General features: G+C 34.0%; 1 protein-coding gene across 1 annotated transcript in view; it reads right to left on the bottom strand.

Annotated features, from left to right (window-relative positions):
* The window catches only part of LOC149799051 (tRNA wybutosine-synthesizing protein 5-like), a 55126-nt gene extending 34757 nt beyond the window's left edge, over window positions 1-20369 (bottom strand). The window contains exons 1-4 of the mRNA XM_089958026.1: window positions 20217-20369; window positions 12131-12560; window positions 8558-8624; window positions 5710-5835 (exon numbers count right to left, since the gene is read on the bottom strand). Of these exons, the coding sequence (XP_089814152.1) occupies window positions 5710-5835; window positions 8558-8624; window positions 12131-12546 (609 nt within the window). The 5' untranslated portion in view covers window positions 12547-12560; window positions 20217-20369. The remainder of the gene's footprint in view (window positions 1-5709; window positions 5836-8557; window positions 8625-12130; window positions 12561-20216) is intronic.
* Between the last annotated feature and the right edge of the window lie 744 nt (window positions 20370-21113).

Genomic DNA, 21113 nt, shown 5'->3' with positions numbered 1-21113 from the left:
ACTCATTGGCACATATACGTGTATTCATGTCTAATGTATATGATGAATAGGGTATCAACACCGTTTGCTATCGTGCCGTCGTGGCATTCATTTCATCTATAATGCATGTAATTCCATTGAAAAATTGCACACAGATTTACAATATTCAATAAATTTTTCCCAGATCATTGTGTCTGAATTCAATGTCTAATAAACAGCATGAAGAGAATTTCAACACCGTTTACTTGCCATCTGATATTGTACCGTTGGGGCTTGAAATTAATCCATTAAATATGTAATTCCATTGCAAAAATTGCATACATATTTAAACTATTCAATAATTTTGTCACACATCATTATGTGTCTGAATTCATTGGAAAAAATTAACAGCAAAATTAGGTTAAGAAAGATGAAGCACGTGTACGGTTCATTACATTACAGGTTATATGAACGATGTCTGTACAAATATACTGCTAAAATTTTCTCATGCGTTTCCGTGTACATTTATCCATTGCAAATTTCCAATAATTAACGCTTGTACACCTATTCGTTTGAACGACTACAACAGAATAATTACAAATAAACACATGCTTTCAGCGTACATGTAACTTTTACTTCAGATTTTGTGAATATTGAAAGAAACGTGTGATAACTATTATACTAATCATGGCGCAAAGTGCAGAGAACGATTTGCATTTGTGAACATGCTTTTCCATAACGGTAAAATATTTTTATAAAAAATAGGATATTAATAACGAGTTCATAAACAAACACCATACCCATGTAAAACCCAAGAACTAAGTGCAGTAGGCCTGCATTGGTCACGAGTCACTTTTTAAAGAACAATGTAAAGTTGAACGCATGTAAAATTTCATACCCTTTCAATTTCCAGCTAATAAAGCGAGCATTATTTACTGGTCAACTGATTGCATCTAATAACACCACCAAGCCCAGCAAACATGTTGGCGGCTTTCGTTTTTTTATGTTTATTAAATTGTGAGAATCTTTTATCAACCACCGCATTGTCTGCTGATTGGTTGTGTATGCGGTTAAAGAAGAAACACATGTCGGCTATTGTTTGAGCAATGATTGTATACAGAATTAATTAAAGACAATCACAAAGACGACTTACTGGCTTTACTCATGGACCAGTAATAAGTAACATTTCCGATAATGTTTATTTTGGCATAACACTTCAAGAACCTGGTGAAATTGTTACATTTCAGAAGCCAAGCCATGATTGTATTATATTCGAATTCAAAAGCGAATTCTTCCACAAAATGATAATAAACATTTTACACACTATTTCTCTTACTTTAAAAAAAGTATTTTTTCCGGGGATGAGAAAAATACACGTACATGTATTTAAAATTTCAGGAACACGCCACACTCGTATTATATATCACATTGTATTCAAATTCATACACGATCTCTTCCCCAAAATGAAAATCAATTTTTTTGCGCAAAGTACAGAGAACGAATTGTTTTGTGAACTTGCTTTTCCATAACGGTAAAATATTTTTATAAAAAAATAGGAAATTAATAACGAGTTCATAAGCCAACCCCATGCATATGTAAAACCTGAGAACTAAATGTAGTAGACCTGCAAACGTCACGAGTTACTTTTATATATATTTTTAAAACCTGAACGCATGTACAATTTCATACCTTTCAATTTCCAGCTAATAAAGCAGACATTATTTACTGGTCAACTGATTGCGTCTAATAACACCACCAAGCCCAGCAAACATGCTGGCGGCTTTTTTTTTACTGGATCAGTAATAAGTAACATTTCCGATAATGTTTATTTTTGGCACAACACTTTACGAACCTGGTGATATTGTTAAATTTCAGAAGCTACGCCACGATCGTATTATATTAAAATTTATACGCAAACTCTTCTCCCAAATGGATAATAAACGTTTTATACCCTATTTCAGGAACCATGCCACGATCATATTAAATTGGAATCCATATGCGATCTCCTGTCCATAATGATACCAATTTATTTATACACTATTTCATGTACTTTGGAAAAAAAAATTTTTTTTTTTGATGTGCGAAATTTCGGGAGCCACGCCACGACCGCGTTATATCTGAATTCGCATTAAATCGGGGCACGTTATAGCGGGGTTCCACTGTACTCTGCTCTCCATGCATGAAATTAAGCACACTTGACTGATCTGAAATCACTAGCCAACCCATCATATGTCACTCTGATAAGTCTTCTGATGGGGTGGGTGACCTGCCACCTTGCCATGGCTTTAAGTGAGAAGAGTTGCAGTTTGTGCCAGAGGATACCCAACTAATTAACATGGTTATTCTCACCCAGTGAAAAGCATGTGGAGTCAAACTGGAGATCTTGAGCTATACACCATTTCTTCAAAAATACCTGTCAAACAACCAGATCAAGATGATGTCTTGAGTAAGGAGTTCATGAACTCTTCAAACTATTTGTTGGCCTCCCACTTTCGATGCAGCAAGAGACTCTGGTTGTGATCCCATCAAGGTGGATTCATTTCTTTTCATATCCATCAAGGAGAAGCTCATCTTTGTCAGGCCATACGAGTGTTTGTTTTGGCTAAAGATGGCTGTGTTGGTGTGGTGTTTCCCTTATCTTTGTGAAACTCCTGAGGTACAGCTTATGCTGGAGATCAGCCTTTACCGTCAATCTTGCTACACCTTTAGCCCTTTGGGACTCAGTACTAACTGCTCATCCTTAAAAGTTCCTACCACCTTATTAATAGCATTGCTAAGTAGGGGATGATCTTCTGGAAGTCACTTGAATTGTAGAGTTTGGTGTCCTCCACCATGTTTCTATAGATATTTTCCATTTCTATCTCCAGCAGCATGCTGTTGGTATCAGTGATTAGCAGCTAGGTTTTAGCATTGTAATGCACCTTAATGTGGTTGTAATAAAAATAATAAATCGGTCAAGAAAAGCTTGCCCTGTGTAGATCACGTGGTTACACTTTGGTAGAATGTAGAATGTACCACTATGAGGTTATCCTGAAAGGATGGGTCAGCAATCAAGATTGCAATGTGTCCTCATGGTGTATACTTCTGCTTATTTTTCATGATCTTGCAAAAGACAGAACTGTTGAGTAGTTTAAAGCAGTCCATTTCAAAACAATTTATGGCTTTAACCCACAGGTCAGTGTTCTGTATAAACATCATACTTGAATGGTACATGTCACAAAAGCCTTGTGTAAACATCATAATTGTATGGTACATGTCACTAGAGCCTTGTGTTTACATCATACTTGAATGGTACATGTCACATGAGCCTTGTATAAATATCATAATTGTATGGTACATGACACAAGAGCCTGGTTTTTACATCATACTTGAATGGTACATGTCACATGAGCCTTGTATAAACATCATAATTGTATGGTACATGTCACATGAGCCTTGTATAAACATCATAATTGTATGGTACATGTAACTAGAGCCTTGTGTAAGCATCATACTTGAATGGTACATGTCACTAGAGCATTGTTTAAACATCATAATTGTATGGTACATGTTACAAGAGCTTTGTGTAAGCATCATACTTGAATGGTACATGTCACAAGAGTATTCCCCAAGCATAAGACTTTTAATGTACAATTTCACAAGAACCTTCTCATAGCATTGTCCGTACCCTACACCTACCCAAAAAGAGAAAAATGGTACATTAGAACTACTGTAGTATCATTTATTTACATTGGCCTCAATTTTCATGGTTTTGTTTTTAAAAAAAGGCAATTTCATGTGTATTTAAATTCATGGTTTTGCCTGTCAAAATCTGCATATTAGTAGGTATTTAATTTCATGGTTTAACCTCTACAAATAGGTATTTAATTTCATGGTTTAACCTCTACAAATAGGTATTTTATTTCATGGTTTAACCTCTACAAATAGGTATTTTATTTCATGGTTTAACCTCTACAAACACCCAAAATAAAGAATACAAAAGAATAAAACTATGCCGATGCAAACGGAGGTCACTTTAATGTTTAAAACAAAACTACCTCCCGTATGAGCACAAATAAAAAAATCTGGCAAGTTCAATAATTACACAGTGTTTTTGACCAAGTGAATAACATCAGTCGAAGCCGATGCAAACTAAAACAATACTACCATCTCTAAATGAAATGCCTGTCAACAATAATCACTTTCTCCATGTTTTCATTTGAGTGCTCAACATCAAAGGAAGCTGACGCAGCCAACAACACTAGGCCAATCGGTTATTAAATTACATATGAATGATCTCTTACTTAAACCACTGTTCATCAAGTTGCACCATCAGTACTTTCTGACGATCATGGCATTAACATAGTGACTTAAGAGTGGTAAATTTCAACTCAGACCCCCCCCACATGGTTTCTGGACTTCCTAACAGTCAGAAACTGCGAGCACAGCGCTGGCGCTTGCTTACCAGGCAGCTAATGTTTGTGCCTGCCTCTTGTACAGGCCAACTTCAACAACTAGAATTTACAGTAAATAAAGAGTACAAAGACGAATTAAAGTCACACTTCCACAAATGGTATGCTAAACAGGTTGTGGACAACATTACGGAAAAAGAAGATGTTACTGGTGATGATCAGTGCACAGTATTAGTAAGCCTTCAACCACATTAATCAAGCCAGTTCATGCTGAGTGGATAATTGCAACTCATGCGACAATGAGTGAAAGATCGGACCTAATTATCAGTGGTTTTGAGAAAGCTGGACTTGTTTAATTCAGCAATTTGGGGATTATTTACCTGAAAAGCATTTGTGAGCACCATGAGACTTGATTGACACAATGCTGATACAGTGGCTTTGTTCAAAAATCTGGCAAGTGTGAGCTTTAATACTCTGCTGTAATTAGTGTATATACCTAGTGTTTCATTAAAAATAGTGTTTGAAGAAATAGTTATAGTATTTTACAGGATTGTTGTTTTTTTATTTAAAATGCATGGATAAAATGAAATGTACTTTCAGAAGGATTTAAACATTTCAACAACAGTTATACTCAAATGAAGGATTGATTTGAATAAGAATTAACTTTAATTTTCATATACTGTTATTTTGTATTACTTCTTCTTTCATTTTCATTATTACTATTGTTTGAATACCTTATGCTTTTTCTCTATTTTCACTCTAGCCTTACTTACCTCACATAGCAATTTAAGGCAGTGAGTGTAAAATTACAGCTATCAGATACCCTATCAAACATGTGCACTGAAACCATATAAAATGTTTTATAATTCTGGTTCAAAAGGTCAAAATAAAAAATGAAACAAACACATGTAAAAGCTAATATTTAATTACCAGACAACAGTATTGACCTTGATTTATCAAATACTAGTAGCTGTGTTAACCTCTAGGAATGAAACACTGTAAGAAAAAAAAAAAGGGGGGGGTCATCATCCTACATGGCTCATTTTTTGTTGGAGATTTAAATTCATGGTTCTGGACAACAATGAAAACCACGAAAATTGGTCCCCACAAAAACTGATTTTACTACATTATGTCAGAAATTGTAAGGCAAAAATTAAACAATCACTTTTGAGAGACCATCTCATGTGACCAAATTCTTAATGCAATGTTGTTACTGTAGGCAGTTACCTGTTTAAAGACCACATCTTGAAAGACAATTTACAATATTCAGAATATCTCTTACCACTGGTTTTAATGTATTCATAAAGTTTATAGTCCATAAAATTCTAAAACAACCTTTTTTCTATGAGCAAAAACCTACCTTATCTCCATATTTGCTAGGGTCCACAAACACTAGTTCTTTCTCTCCTCTGAACAGACAGTTGATGTTATCCACTGTGTCGAAGTGTACCACAGACTTTGTGCCACCACTACTAAACCACATTATCTGGAAATATTCACAATTTCACATTAACATTTCAGTTGAAAACACTCTTATGTTGTCCACTTGCCAAATTTTCTATAAATGGTGTATAAATGAAATTAGTCACCAAATTCTACCATCAATGACATGTATTTAAAGTACCATACAGATGAAATTAGTCACCAAAATTATGCTGTCAATGACATGTATTTATAGTACCACACAGATGAAATTAGTCACCAAATTATGCTGTCAATGACATGTATTTATGCTACCATACAGATGAAATTAGTCACCAAATTATGCTGTCAATGATATGTATTTATGCTACCATACAGATGAAATTAGTCACCAAACTATGCAGTCAATGACATGCATTTATAGTACCACACAGATGAAATTAGTCACCAAATTATGCTGTCAATGACATGTATTTATGCTACCATACAGATGAAATTAGTCACCAAATTATGCTGTCAATGACATGTATTTATGCTACCATACAGATGAAATTAGTCACCAAACTATGCAGTCAATGACATGCATTTATAGTACCACACAGATGAAATTAGTCACCAAATTATGCTGTCAATGACATGTATTTATGCTACCACACAGATGAAATTAGTCACCAAATTATGCTGTCAATGACATGTATTTATAGTACCATACAGATGAAATTAGTCACCAAATTATGCTGTCAATGACATGTATTTATGCTACCATACAGATGAAATTAGTCACCAAATTATGCTGTCAATAACATGTATTTATAGTACTGATGATTGCTTATAAGCCATTGGAAATTTAACTTAAAAACAATTTTTGTTTATTTATATCCTAGCTGAACATATTCAAAGTCATCACTTAGAAAGTGAGAAAAAGTATCCTATCCCTAGCTGCCCATAAATAATCATAGCTGGAGAAGCACTTAATTTGGATTAAAATTCAAACATAAATTTTACTTCCAATCTATACTGAGTTCATAGCACTACAATACACCTTGGTAAAATGAGACATAATATCAAAACATTACATGTGTGTTCAACACTTTGGGTAATTCCTGGTGAATTTGTATATTTGCATTTTTCATAACATCCATTACTGTTCATTTGATTTTGGTTCGTAACCTGCATCCCTGATTTTCTACACTGGCTACCCTGTTATTTAAAAAAGAACTTGTAATGTCCATCAATTAAGTGCTCTTTATTTTTTCAATAATAATTCTGCTTGTTGCCAATTATTAATCAATTTGTAAAAACAGTAGACAGACATAAATTACTATTGTTTGCTGAAATCTGCAGGACAGATTTCTGAATGAATTATCAGTTATTTATTTATAAATACACAGTCTGTGAGGAAACAAGTGAAACATTGAAAGATAATACTAAAAGTGAAACAATGAAAGATAATACTAAAAGTGAAGCAACTGCATCTTCTGGAACCAAAAATGACACTTTTGTATATTTGATAATTAGGTATATTAATGGGGTTTTTTCTTTCATTTGTTATAATTTTGTATATTATCTCCTTTAAATGTTTTAATGTTATATTTCTCAAATAATGCTGCCATATTAACATTTTATTCATTTTCAGGAAACAACTATCTAGCAAGAGCCATTAGCATTCCAGAATCCCTGATATGGATACAGTCATCAATTCCATTGAGTTGCACAAAAATTCACTTGTAACTGATACCAACAGTAATTTATTTCAGCTCCTCACCAGTAAGTATCCAATGCAAAACAAGTTTCACTTAAAACCTTTCTAATGCATAATGTGGGTCTGTATATCACCACTGTAAGCCAAGGGTTCCTTTAACTTGCAAAATGTCTTATGGGTCCACATAAAAATTAAAACAAACAAAGTTAATGAGTCAACCAATATACTGTGTTCCTCAAGGGTTGAAAAGGAATAGCATTCACAATGACATATCTACATTATTAAATACGTATGGTCCTGAAGTGTCTGTTGGCACTAATATTTACTGCTGATGAACTTAAAACAATCCTTGATGAACCATGGTACTCTAAAAAGTTCACACAAGTCAAAAAGAATCAAGTGTCTAAATGAATTCTGAGTCCTCAAATGTGCTGGTGAGCCAACAGTCTTGATGTATCACAATGGCATTGTCAAGAACCTCTTTGAATAAATTCACAATAGTCCCAGAATAATAATTTCATTCAGAATGAAAGAGTACTTTGTAATTCCAATGAATAATCCAAACAAATGGCTTCCATTCAAATTATATCTAAACACATTTAAACACATCTGCAGACTGATATTAAAACAAGAACATTGGAAATAAGAATGAATTAATTGATCAACTCTCTCTCATATACACAGTATGGCTGTTTTGTAATTCTTATGTTGTCATACTTCCTATCTGACGATTATTACAATACACAATGTCACAAAAGAACCCACCTGACTGAACCAGTCAGTAGGTTGGTTGGTTGATTATATTTTTAAGGCGCATCAGCACAATTAGACTAGTTTAACAAATAAAAGTTACACAAAAAAATTATTTACAACTGCTGAAGATTAAAGTAACTTGTAAAGGGTAAGAATCATCTTGTATTGATTCTTCACCTCTTGTACTGATGGGTAGCAAAACGGAAAAAATAATGCAACACTGATTAATCATTTCAACCATAAGCTTAACTAAAATGAGATGCACATTTATAGGTAATATGAATAGTGTAGCATGACAGGGATGAACAAGTCTTCATCGTTTTTGTATTACCGTTTCCACAAGATTATTTTCCATCAAGTCATCACATTGGACAGGGCATGGGAATATGACATCTTTCCTTAAAATAAATGCAGTATTAAGTTAAGTTACTATGTACTGGAAATATGATCAAGTTTGAAGACAACATATGATGCTAAATGTCAGTGCTACAACAAAGACAATTCATATATATGACTTATAGTACATCCAAACCTAGTCTAAATTAATCTTTTTTCAGGAGATTATCTTTTCTTTCACAACCACTTTCATTTGGCAAGTTCTAATCAACTAAATCAATTGAAAGTCTGGGTGTCTTATCAACACGTATGACTATTTTATTAAATTTTATCATCGCTGTTAATCAAAATTCAGCATGTGAGTTTTAATGGTGACAATGGTAATTTACCCAGAGATAATAAGGCTCTTAGAAAAGTAGAAGAAAAAATACATACACCAATACAGTAAAGGGGTCTACTTCATCTGGCATGTTGTAAGTGATTTCACAAACCCAATTTTATCCCATTTATGGAAAATGCATTACATATTGTTTATAAAAAATCTGTATCTAAAAAGTGATGTATTTTCTTGAGCTTTAACATTCTGTATTCCAGCAGGGATATTCAAGAAGCGCTGGAAAAACCATGACTATAGTGTTGAATGGTTGAGCAACTATCCTGTAAAAAAACGTCTAACTTTATGATGACTTATTCAAGGCATGAACAAAAAACTACAATCAATGCCTAAACACAATTTTTTTTATTACTGTGACAATGACATTAAGCTAAATGGGCTAAATGATATGTCACGAAATGAACTGCTTTCGCTTGATACTGACTTACTCCAAGTATGTAGAGAATCCATAAAGATATTTAGAAAATACAAGCAAATGAAAACTTTAAACCGAATCTTTTAACAAATTTTCTATGACTGACTTTGGATGAATCATTATGAAGCTAAGGCAGTTGATTATGTGGCATGTTCATTTATCTATTTGAACTATGGGTCAAAGTCAGTCATAGAAAATTTGTTAAAAGAGAATCCATAAAGATATTTAGAAAATATAAGCAAATGAAAACTTTTAACCGAATCTTTTAACAAATTTTCTATGACTGACCTTGACCCATAGTTCAAATAGATAAATGAACATGCCACATAATGAACTGCCTTAGCTTCATAATGGTTCATCCAAAGTAGAAACAAATCAATCAAGTCAGGAAAATACAAGCAAATGAAAAATGTAAAAACCATAATAAAAGCTTTGTGACCTTGACCCATGTTAAAGGGGCCAGTGAGTGTGTCACAAAATGAATAGTCTTAGCTTCAGAATGATTCATGCCAAATATGTTGACAATCTGTAAAGAAGTTTATGAAATATATGTTAATTCTAAATTTTAACCAAACCCTGAACAAACGGTTGATTCTGCCAGCAAAAGTGAACAGCGATATCCAACTTCAAGCGAAAATGACAGCAATGTGTAACTTCTGACTATTACAAGTTCAATTACAATTTTTTCTTACTGTATTTCTAAATTTCTGAATCTAAGGAAACATTGTTTTTCATGACTGCAAGTTATTTCATGTATGTATTACCTTCAATTGTTTACAATCTACAATGTTCACTTTAATGTCTATTTAGCATAATTCATGAAATTAATTTATAAAAATGAACACATACAGGCCAGAGTTAGTACTATGACTTTAATGCAGAACAAAAAAGCAAAATTCCCTCAAAGGGACTGATGCTTTACAGGCTGAAAAGAATTTCCTGGAATCCACAATCAAGTTCATTTCTTCATTTTAACTGCTGAGAGCTGAAACCAAGTTAGATATTGCTGAGGAATAAAAAATTGTCAAGATAGTCACTACGACAATTTGTTACTTGCTCCATGTCAATATTACTTTCCACTCAGGAGGAGTTGTGATACAATTTTCAAGATTACAGTGGTCCCCTTCTTACACAGCCACCCCTTCTGTATTGAGAAAGTGGCCTTATAAGACTGGTAGTCTTTCCAGAAGGGGACAAAATTTTTGGTGAGAATTATAAGTAATGTACGTAGTAAGAAAGCTACAAGATCTTCATTTAATATCTTTGTTTAAAAGTAACATTAATTATTAAAAGGTTCTTCTTGTTATAATAATAGACTTACTTCAACTGAATATACATTAATAGTTCTTATTCTTGATATGCGAGCAGGCATCATTGTCAAGCACATTGCAAAACCAATCAAAAAACGTCATTTAAATCTTGGCACATACATAATTCACTTTTTGTTTGCTCCATTTTCCCACTGCTGCTGAAAAACCTCCTTATTGGTTACGACGTTGTTTATTTTAGTCTTTTCTACATAATAATTGTTTTGCAGGTACCGCCTCCCCACGTCACCTGATGTCGTCAAGTAGAATAACCGACTTTCTTTTAAAATAATATGTCTCCGTTTACGTGATGACATGTTAATGTTTGGTAATGATTTGTTCATATCTTGTTAACTGTATGCGATATAAGTATGCAGATGAAACTTTTGTCGAGTGGATGAAATGCCTTCTTCGTAAAGGAAGCGATAAATGTGTTGTCACGTGATTTTCCGGCCCTTGTCTGGTAACCTGTTTTGTTCAAGGTCAAGGTTAATATCTGTGTGTGTGTGTGTGTGTGTTAATGCACAAAATCTATTTTTAGCCTATGCTGACCCTGTTATGATCTTGACAATTATGTCCAGCTGTAATCAACAAAGAGAAGAACTCGACAGATGTGTGAAGCCCAAAACTCTATCATAAAACTGTTCCCATTTCCTGCAAACGTCAGCTTTTATATTACTCTTCCTATTACATATACTATAGTTAACACTTCTTTCAGTAACAGAAACTTGACATAATAGAGATAATCTGAATACATATTTTAGGTCACAATATGAATTAATTATTAATTCTGGATACATTGGAAGAATAAAGTGGTCGCTCACGAGGGGAACATTTTACATTTTTGTACTAATATGCCGGCCGCTGGTCACATTAGGAGTGGCCATTCTTGAGGGATATTCGATGAGTGTGTATGTAAATTTTTCAAGGCATTCCAAGTAATCTGTTGGAATAGTGAGAACAAAAGTAAGGATTTTTTAAAATGGTCACATTTAAAATTGGGAAGAAAATATTTCTTCTAACCTTTATATCTTTACTGAAAATTTGTAATAAACTGATTTGCTGAGTCAAACTTAAGACAATCTGTCTGATATACAGATTTATTCAAACACAAGCATTTGGCACAATTCAAAAGCATAGTATAAGACTGTGATAAAATGTTTTGGTCTGCTTCATGTGATCATAAACATGATCCACAAACAAATAACCATCCACATTAATCACACAATTTTTTTTTAAAGGACAAATTAAAAATCAGTTTCCAAAGTAGATTAGTGTCAGTTAAATATGTCAGGAAAAATTCAGGACCAAAAAATGTTGTGTTTTGAAGTGCATTTTGGTTATAGAGATTTTGATCTTGAGAGGTTTCACTGTCTATTATAAATCTTAGACAAAATGCTAGTAATTATCTAGTCAATGCTTTTAATTTCCTAAGCACCAAATAATACTTACCCAAGAAAGTCTGGTACGCTATCCACCATGTATTTTTCTGAAACATTGTAAATTCTCAAAAAGTCTGAGAATTTCATGTCAATAATTTTTTGTGTCCTTCTTTCCTTTTTGGCCGTTTCCACGTTAATGTTATGATCATTGGATTCTTCCAATGACAAAAAATAATCATCACTCCACAGAGAAAAAGCTGGAGAAAGTTTGGAGGCTCCCGTCATTTTCAATGGTTTCAGAGAAAATACATAGTCTCGAAAAAATGTTTCTGGATCAGGAAAACCCTGGACTTCATCTACTGGATGATTTGGTCGTCCAAATCCAAATGGCTTCAAATATCCTGGCTCTTGAGTCAGATCTCTACAGGAAACATGGTCACTTTCTGTGACTGCCATGATGATAAAAATGATGTGAAAAGACTTCATCTTTGCAATCAAGCCTGAAATTACAACATACAATGGGTGTAAATTTTGCAAAATTCCTAGCCAAATCATAAATAGATGCAAAATCAAACTGTATTAAGATCAAATGACAGCATAGTATTTTCATCACAAGAACAAATTTCTCCAATAAAAAATTGATAAATAATTTGAAAATAAGATTGAATTGGAATTTCATTTATAAAGTTTTCAAAATATTTTGTTTAGTTTCATAGTCTAGCTTTTTTATATTACAACTGTCCTGTAGGCATTTTTCATTGTGTCCTTTAATGATAGATTTACAGCTTTCTGCCTCAGATGAGGTTTCATTGAGTAACAGCTTTCTGCCTCAGATGAGGTTTCACTGAGTAACCAATTTATATGTACAGTATTGAAGATATGTTTAAGATAGGTTTTACAGATTTCTACCTCACACTGGGTTTTACTGGGTAATTGGTTTAAACATAATATTAGATTTTACAGATTTTTACCTCACATGGGGTTTTACCAGGTAATTGGTTAATAAATATTTGATGCAGAACTGGAGAAAGATTTGACTGATTTCGACCTCACATGGAGTTGTACCAGGTAATTGGTTCATGCATATTTGCACGTGAGTAATCACTCTAGAGAACGAGTGCTGAGGGCTGTTCCACTAAAACATACTTGGGACCCAGGGAAGCACTTTTAATGTGGCATACTCACCCACAGATGCAATTTGAAATTTTCTTTTCATTTTAATATGAATTCTGTGCAATCAATATAGCCTGACATATATTTTTTTTAACTGCCTTTCCTGGGTACCAAGTATGTTTAAAGGGAACAGCCCATAACAAAGGGAACCAAGTGTTTCATTTTGTGGAAAATATTCATAAAATTGACTGATATAACTTATCATTATTAAATTTTACAAACAGCCAAACTTTCTTACTAACTTAAGAGCGGTTCACTATAGTTCCAAGTACTATAAAATCAAGACCAGAGCTTAACATGAAACAATAACTTGAGTGGTTCACTATAGTTCCAAGTACTATAATAAAAAGGCCAGAGCTTAACATGAAAAAATAACTTGAGTGGTTCGCTATAGTTTCAAGTACTATAATAACAAGCTTAACAAGAAAATCTTTAAGAGTGTTTCATTAATTCCCAATACTATAATAGTAAGGCCAGAGCTTAACAAGAAAAGGTAAAAGAGCCCAAAAGAAATTAAAGTCTTTGGCCATTGTAACATGTTCATTTCATTGAATTTTCAGTAACAAATAAATCATAGTCTTTGGCCATTGTATCATGTACATTTCATTGAACTTTCAATAACAAATAAATTATAACCTTTGGCCATTCTGACATGTTCATTTCATTGAATTTTCAATAACAAATAAATTATACTCTTTTGGCCATTCTAACATGTCTATTTCAACTTTTGATATCAAAGAATAAACACTTATATAACTAATATTATAATATTATCTCTGACTAAGATTGTTAGAACATTCGCCCCAGATGCAGGAGGTTACGGGTTTGGATCCTGGCAGAGTCATACCGAAGACTTATAAAAATGGCACTAACAGCTGCCTTGCTAGGAGCTCAGCAGTAAGAGGTTGGTGTTAGTTAGGAATGGTCGGTCTGGTGTCAGGATAATGTGACTGGGTGGGACATCATGCTACATGTCTGCGGCATGATGCCCCAGTGCTAGACATCATTATAACTGCCATACTGCAGATGTTACAGCAATAAGACTGAAAACTTGTTACATTACGGCTACATTAAAATTCCAAATCACACACACACTGAGATAACCTATTACTCCAAGATGTGACTATAACGTATAAAATAAGTATTTGTTACAATACAGCCTTATTAGTCACTATGACCATATAACTGAAAATGGATTCTAAGTACATGCATCAAAAAATCAACCTGAAAACAATTTTTGTTCACACTGTGAATTAACACAAAATAATTTCCCAGTTTCTTCTGATTTGTTTTATACTGTATAAACTGTATTTTTCATCTAATTTATGCAAGTAATGTTAGCAAGAAGCTAGGTCAATATCAGGAATCCGTTCAACTGCATTAGATAAACTTAATTTCCATACTGGCTACTTGATATCATGGCGAGTTTGTTACTTTAAGGATGATTTGCAGAGTAGAATGTGTGGGGAAAGGTTTACACTGAGAGTGAATTTGCACAAAAGGTACAGAGGGACTTAATTTGTATTAAATTTTTCACAGTGTATGGGCTTGTTATCTCAGTGTATGGTCAAGTTATCTCAGTTTATGGGCATGCTACCTCAGTGTATGGACAGGTTATCTCAGTGTGTGGGCATGCTATCTCAGTGTATACATGTCTCTTTATTTTTGTGCAATTTGGATTTTTTTTAACATAGCTTTAACAATTTTTTGGTCCCATTGCTACAATATCTGCAGTGTGACAGTTTATAGTGATGTCTAGCACTGGGGCGTAATGTTGCTAACATGTAGCATTATGTCCCACCCAGTCACATTATCCTGACACCAGACTGACCAGTCCTAACACTAACCTCTTAATGCTGAGCGCCTAGTGAAGCAGCTGTTAGTACCATGTTTTACAAGTCTTTATCTTTTCTAAAGGACAATTATGATCTTTGAACTGAAATAACTGAATTTTTGTTTTGAATCTGAACACAGCAGGGATCGTCCTGGGCTTCGCCAATGTCGCAAATTGCGATTTTTTTTTCCTTATTGGCGACAAAAATATCCCATCTGGTGATTTTTTTGGCGACATACTTTTTGGTTATTTAATTTGTACATACAATCAATGATTTGGACTGGATAAATTAAAAGGCAGAACGAAAGGAAGCTACAAACTTGACTAAGCAATCATTGGAATCAATCTGTTACACAAACGATCCTTTGTTCTTATTGACAACCCCATCTTTACAGTGCATTGTTACATCATAATCTGCTTATGCTGACATCTGGGCTGAGTACTGTATGCTGCGATACAGTCAATCATGCTACCGCACTATACCTACAACTGACCGACTTCTGAAGACGCGAATAGAACAGATACAATTAATTGTATGGCTAATCCTTCTGTTTTTTTTTATACATATACCAATACAATAGTTTTGCTGAACCTTCATAGAAAACTGATAAGCTTTGAAGTACCGACTACTGTGGATAAATACAAAGCAAATGGAAAAATTCTAAATCACAATTACATCTGTCGCCAGTGCGGCATTTTACTCATTGATCTTTTCCTTTTGCCATCAGTCCTGATTTACGGCTGCAGAGACTTAAACTCCACAACAAGAAATAGCAAAAAAGAACAGTTTTGCATAATTAATAATAATTATTTATTTCTCAAAATACAGGAGTGAAAGAATCCCTAAATTGGGTGTGAATTTATGCTTATATATACGGTCCAATATTGCCAGGTGTTGACTCGTGTAAGTTTCATTCGTGGGAATGGAGATCCTATTTTTCTTGTCGAGAAAATTTTTACAGCATTCAGTGATCATTCTTGGGATTTAGGAAGCAATTCGCTACAAGCTTTATGAAGCTAGCCATGGGGGGGGGAGGGCTGCTGAGAGACTACTGGTATCACCTGTCAGCACTGAGGACTGTGAACGTGGATTCAGTAAGATGAACCTCATAAAAACTGACATCAGAAATAAGCTCTGCATCTCATCTCTCGAGAATTTAACGAGAATCATTATGTACAGATGTGAAAAATTAGACTTTGAAACTGCATTCAACAAGTGGGCAGCCCTAAAATCGTGACGGATCTTCATGCAACACTTTGTAACATTTTGTTAATGCTTGTTGTAATTAAAGTATTAACTAATCCATCTTTTGTAATTTTCATTGCCTGTTACATTAATAGACTAAATGAACACTTGGAAAAATGTACACTACTTTTTTTGGCGACACTTTTTGAAAATTGGCGACAAAATATTGAGGTTGGCGATTATTTTGGCAACAGCTTTTTAAAAGCCAGGACCATCCCTGCACAGGTTTGCAAATATTCTTGGAGAAAATCGATATTTGAATATTCATATGTTTATCTAGCTATTTTGACAGCATTTGTAAAAGAGACAAGGCGAAATGTAAATCATGCAATGCTGAATTAGTTTACAAGTGAACAATTTTAAACCAGATAAATCAAGTGAAATTTAAATTCCCTCACTGCAAAGGTAAGTTATAAAGCAAACATTCTAACTAGTCACACTGCTCATAACATCATCGTATCTATTCACGGTCTTTAAATGATGACATGTAATACAGCATGCTGATACATAACATGGTATGGGGCCTTTACATACCAATCATGCAAAGGTTACACAAACTGGTAGACTGTTCTCCCACTTGCATTCTATCTGAGGTAATTGTAGGTAATCCCACCTACCCTTACCATTAATTCCTAGTATCTTAAGTTGGAAAGCTAACTACATTACACGTTCATAGGTTGTCTTTGATTCTAATTTTTTAAAAACATTATTGACTGTGTAATTATCAATATGTTTAAAATCTGACACAATCCTTACTTATTTCAAAATGTGTTGCTAGAAATGGAAGCATCACCTCCATATTACAATGATGTAAAAGGACCAGATGATGCTGTACAAATATGGAGGGCTAGATGTAGAAATGTTGGACTTTAGAACAGATGTACATAGGCAAGATGACACTGTACTGCTATGGTAGGCTAAATGTAGCAAAGTTGGTCTTGAAAACAGATGTTCACAGGCTCGATGACACTGTACTGCTATGGTAGGTCAGACATAGGAAAGTTGGATTTTAGAACAGAACAGTTTAAGTTAGTGGTTCCCAACCTTATTAGATAGTGATCCTTTGAAATAGTTTTTCGAGCCTCATAAACCTATTTCCAGATTTTGATAAGTTTTGCAACCATCCAAAAATATCCTAGCGACCCTCAAAAATGACCTTGTGACCCTGATTTGGAATGTGACCTGGTCATCAACTTAAATATGATCGTTCCAGTAGCCTAAATGGTTAGAACATGCGCCTCAGTTGCAGGAGGTCACAGGTTTGAACCCCAGCCAAGTCATACCAAACACTTATAAAAAATTGGTATTAGCAGCTGCCTCGCTTGGTGCTCAGCATAAAGAGGTTAGTGTTAGGACTGCTCAGCCTGGTGTCAGGATAATGTGTCTGGGTAGGACATGATGCTACATGTCTGCGGTGTGATGCCCCATGCTAGATGTCACTATAAACTGGCAGGCTGTAGACATCGTAGCAATATGACTGCAGAATTGTTAAAACTATGTTAAAAATCAAAAAAAACATAGACATCATCATAAATTGTAATTTGCCTTTCTGAAAATGAAACTGGTTGTTGGGGATCCCTCTTTACCCAAGAAATCAAAGGGTCTACACCCTAACTCTGATGGTATTTAGGTTATATTGTCCAATTAACTGAAAGTCTTCAAGGCAATTACATACTTGTTGCAGTGTACATCTTATATATAAGCCAAAATTCAGTTAAAATAATTAATAATCAAATTCAATGAAGGGTCTTTTTATGAGAAAAATCCAATGCCAACTTCTGAACATCTGGCCTCCTATGACACAGAGATTAAGGTTAATTTTTAATAGTTTAACAAATTAATGTCATTTCTGTTAATAAGAATTTAGTTTCTTTTATATTACTATTTAGGTTGCTGGAGAGTTGAAAAGGACGAAATTTACACCAAGTGGCTCTAATGGAGCAAATAATCACAATATTGAATAATACAAAAAAAAATTAACCATAGCAGCATGGAAATATTATGTACAAAATGGTGTGTTTTTTCTCAGATACTGGCCCACAACATGTGGCTTTAACAAAATTGCTTTCTGTTAATTACTTGCTCTGTCTCCAACCATAGTCACCCAAAAGGGCTAAATGTTTATTATTTTCACATATTCTAATTTCATTTAAGAAAGAAATAAAGAAATTATATCACTGACTCAAGATTTCCATGTTTTCTTTAGCCATCCACTCATTTTAGTGTACCCAGATAACTTACGGACCCAATTAAAATGCAGGAGGTGTGGATCACATTTTAAAAAAAACAAAAACAGAATAGGCAGTATATATCGTACTACCTTGCTAAACATCAAAATTAGCAAAATAAATGGTTATCACTGTCTTATTTTATGTGATACCAAGCAAGCTGCTTCTAATGTTAGTAGTTAAAGTGATGGCCACGATATTATTTCCAAAAAAATAAGACTGATGTGTTTGAATCATTTCACTGATTATTTAAATGGAGGCCTAATAATTCAGTGTGATTCTAATAAAGCTGAAGGATACTGTAGCCATTTACAATGAATCAAGTAGATAGGCTGTATCAGATGACACAATTTTCTGTCAAAATGGAATGGGTTGGTTTGGGTGCATTTTAAACCTAAATACTAATTTTTGTTTGCAAGAATTGTGCAAGAAAGTTCCAATAATTTGTTTTGACATTACATGCACTGGGTTCCATAGTAAGGAGATAGCCATTGGTAAATGTTGCTAATGTGGCTGCACCTGCCAAGTCCTTATAAAATATCAGCTATTCATACTCCGATCCATAATTGGGCTGCAGAAAGGCTACCTTTAATGTCTTTGTTATTCCTAGCAATATTGTTTGGATTTTCTTGATTTAAACATGGAGTCCAGATCAGTGGGAATGGATATAAAAAATTGTAAAGATATGGTTCGGGTTAAAGACGATTCCTGATGTGGATGAATCCTTATGCAGCTAAGATAACTCATTCTGTAATACAGTGCTTTTGGCTTCAGTAAATTTTTGTTATGGCTTTGATTAAAGTTATATCACTGACTTCCATTTCCTAAATCTCTTGATGGGTCTTCTTATTTGGGATAAATTACTTTGAAGCTAAGACAAGCCACTTTTCAATTTCACTAATACCCAACTCTGAATCCTTCATTTGCCTGAACTACTGGTGGATTTAGAAATTATTCAATTGTAAATAAGCTGCAGTAGAGATGCAATTATGTATTCAGATGATATGTATATTTAACAGCATTAGCTAAAGTTTTCAGAAAGAAAATGAAACACAAGTTTCACTTGATAAAACCTGTAGGCATTACCAGCATTTTCACCGATTATTACATAATGTTATTTACAAAGTATGAAGAATTTTGTTTCAAGAAAATGTAACAAAATCAGTGTCATCTTATTAAAAGCTGCCAATTTTATGAGGCCGGTTTTAACTGCCATTTTTGATGGGAAAAAAGTGATATATGAAGTTTTCATTTACCAGTTTTGTTCATAATCAGTTAACTGGGGCTAAAAAAAAATAAGCAAAACCTCGTCTTTGATATTTATGTTTTGGGCGTCGAGTACTAAAACAAAAATAACATGTGATACTTCTTACATTGTAGGAATACACTTTTCCTACAATGTAAGATGTCATACCCTGAGATTTATCAGGGGCCCACATTGTAGAACTAAGATCCACATTAGTCCTACATGTAAGACATAGCACATTTTGATTTTGTTAAGGTGCTGACGCCCAAAACATAAATATCAGCGTCAGGTCTTACAGGTAGGACTAAGATCCACACATGCTCCCGTGTTATAGGACAGTTATCCGGGTGCGCTCAAATGAGGCAATGGTGTAACGTCAATAAAACAGAGTAGATCCTATGTCTGGCATTTTTATGTAAAAGTTCATACAGATCAGTGATATTGTGTCTGGTCTGGAAGAGAACAGGTTCTGGCGAAGCCTGGTTTTCAAGAAGGGCGTGGCTGCTGGACGCTTACGGTTAGGGAAGCAATTTTGAGCCTCCAATTAGACTGGTCCCTTAAAAGAAGTAAGGCAAGGTATGGAGTTCGAGAGATATTATGTAATCCCGAGAGTGATGACTTAACGTAAAGTTGTTTGCACAGAGATAATATTGGCATACTTTTGTGTTACTATAATTTACTGTGGCTAAAATATCTTTTAATACTGTACTTGTGGAAACTGTACATAAACTAAGCTAAACACGTGCTCTAATTAGTCTCCAGTACACCTTTAGCGGTTAATAGTTATTAAAATAGGGAAATCACATTTTGCCAGATTAGACAATATCGGCATTTTAAAGTGCAACGAATGAATTAAAACGTAAGAAAGTTATCGACTTTTATTATAATTTTTTCCCCTTCAGACTGTGCTTTTTATGTCCAGTAAAGTGAAAATGACCAAGCGGAGCTAGCATTTTATTTTCTAATATGTGGGCCAATATGTTCATTCTATAACCCAAAGTACACCCATCAATCATACACCAAAGTAAAGCGAACTTAAAGTTCTTTTAACAAGAATAAGATATTCACGTTTTTTTATATATATATATATTTTTAAATGCAAATTACGAAACTCCACAGAGCTACCGGATGCATCAAATCTCAAAGTGTAACAGTTTGGCCTAGGGACTAAAAGTGTTTTAATCTCCCATAAATTATTAAAACGAAGAACGTAGAAGTTGAATTTGCATTCACTGTATTTTCATGCGTATAATTTTTAATAGTTATGAGTAGGTTTATTTTATTTTGAAAGAAACATTATTTATGATAAATGTATGGTTCTTTCAT

Source organism: Sinohyriopsis cumingii, chromosome 5 (genome assembly GCF_028554795.1).
Source record: "Sinohyriopsis cumingii isolate HCF-2022 chromosome 5, ASM2855479v2, whole genome shotgun sequence".
In the NCBI taxonomy this organism is placed as follows: Eukaryota; Metazoa; Mollusca; class Bivalvia; order Unionida; family Unionidae; genus Sinohyriopsis; species Sinohyriopsis cumingii.
Note: the sequence above shows the minus strand (reverse complement) of the source record. Positions and strands in the feature narration are given on the sequence as shown.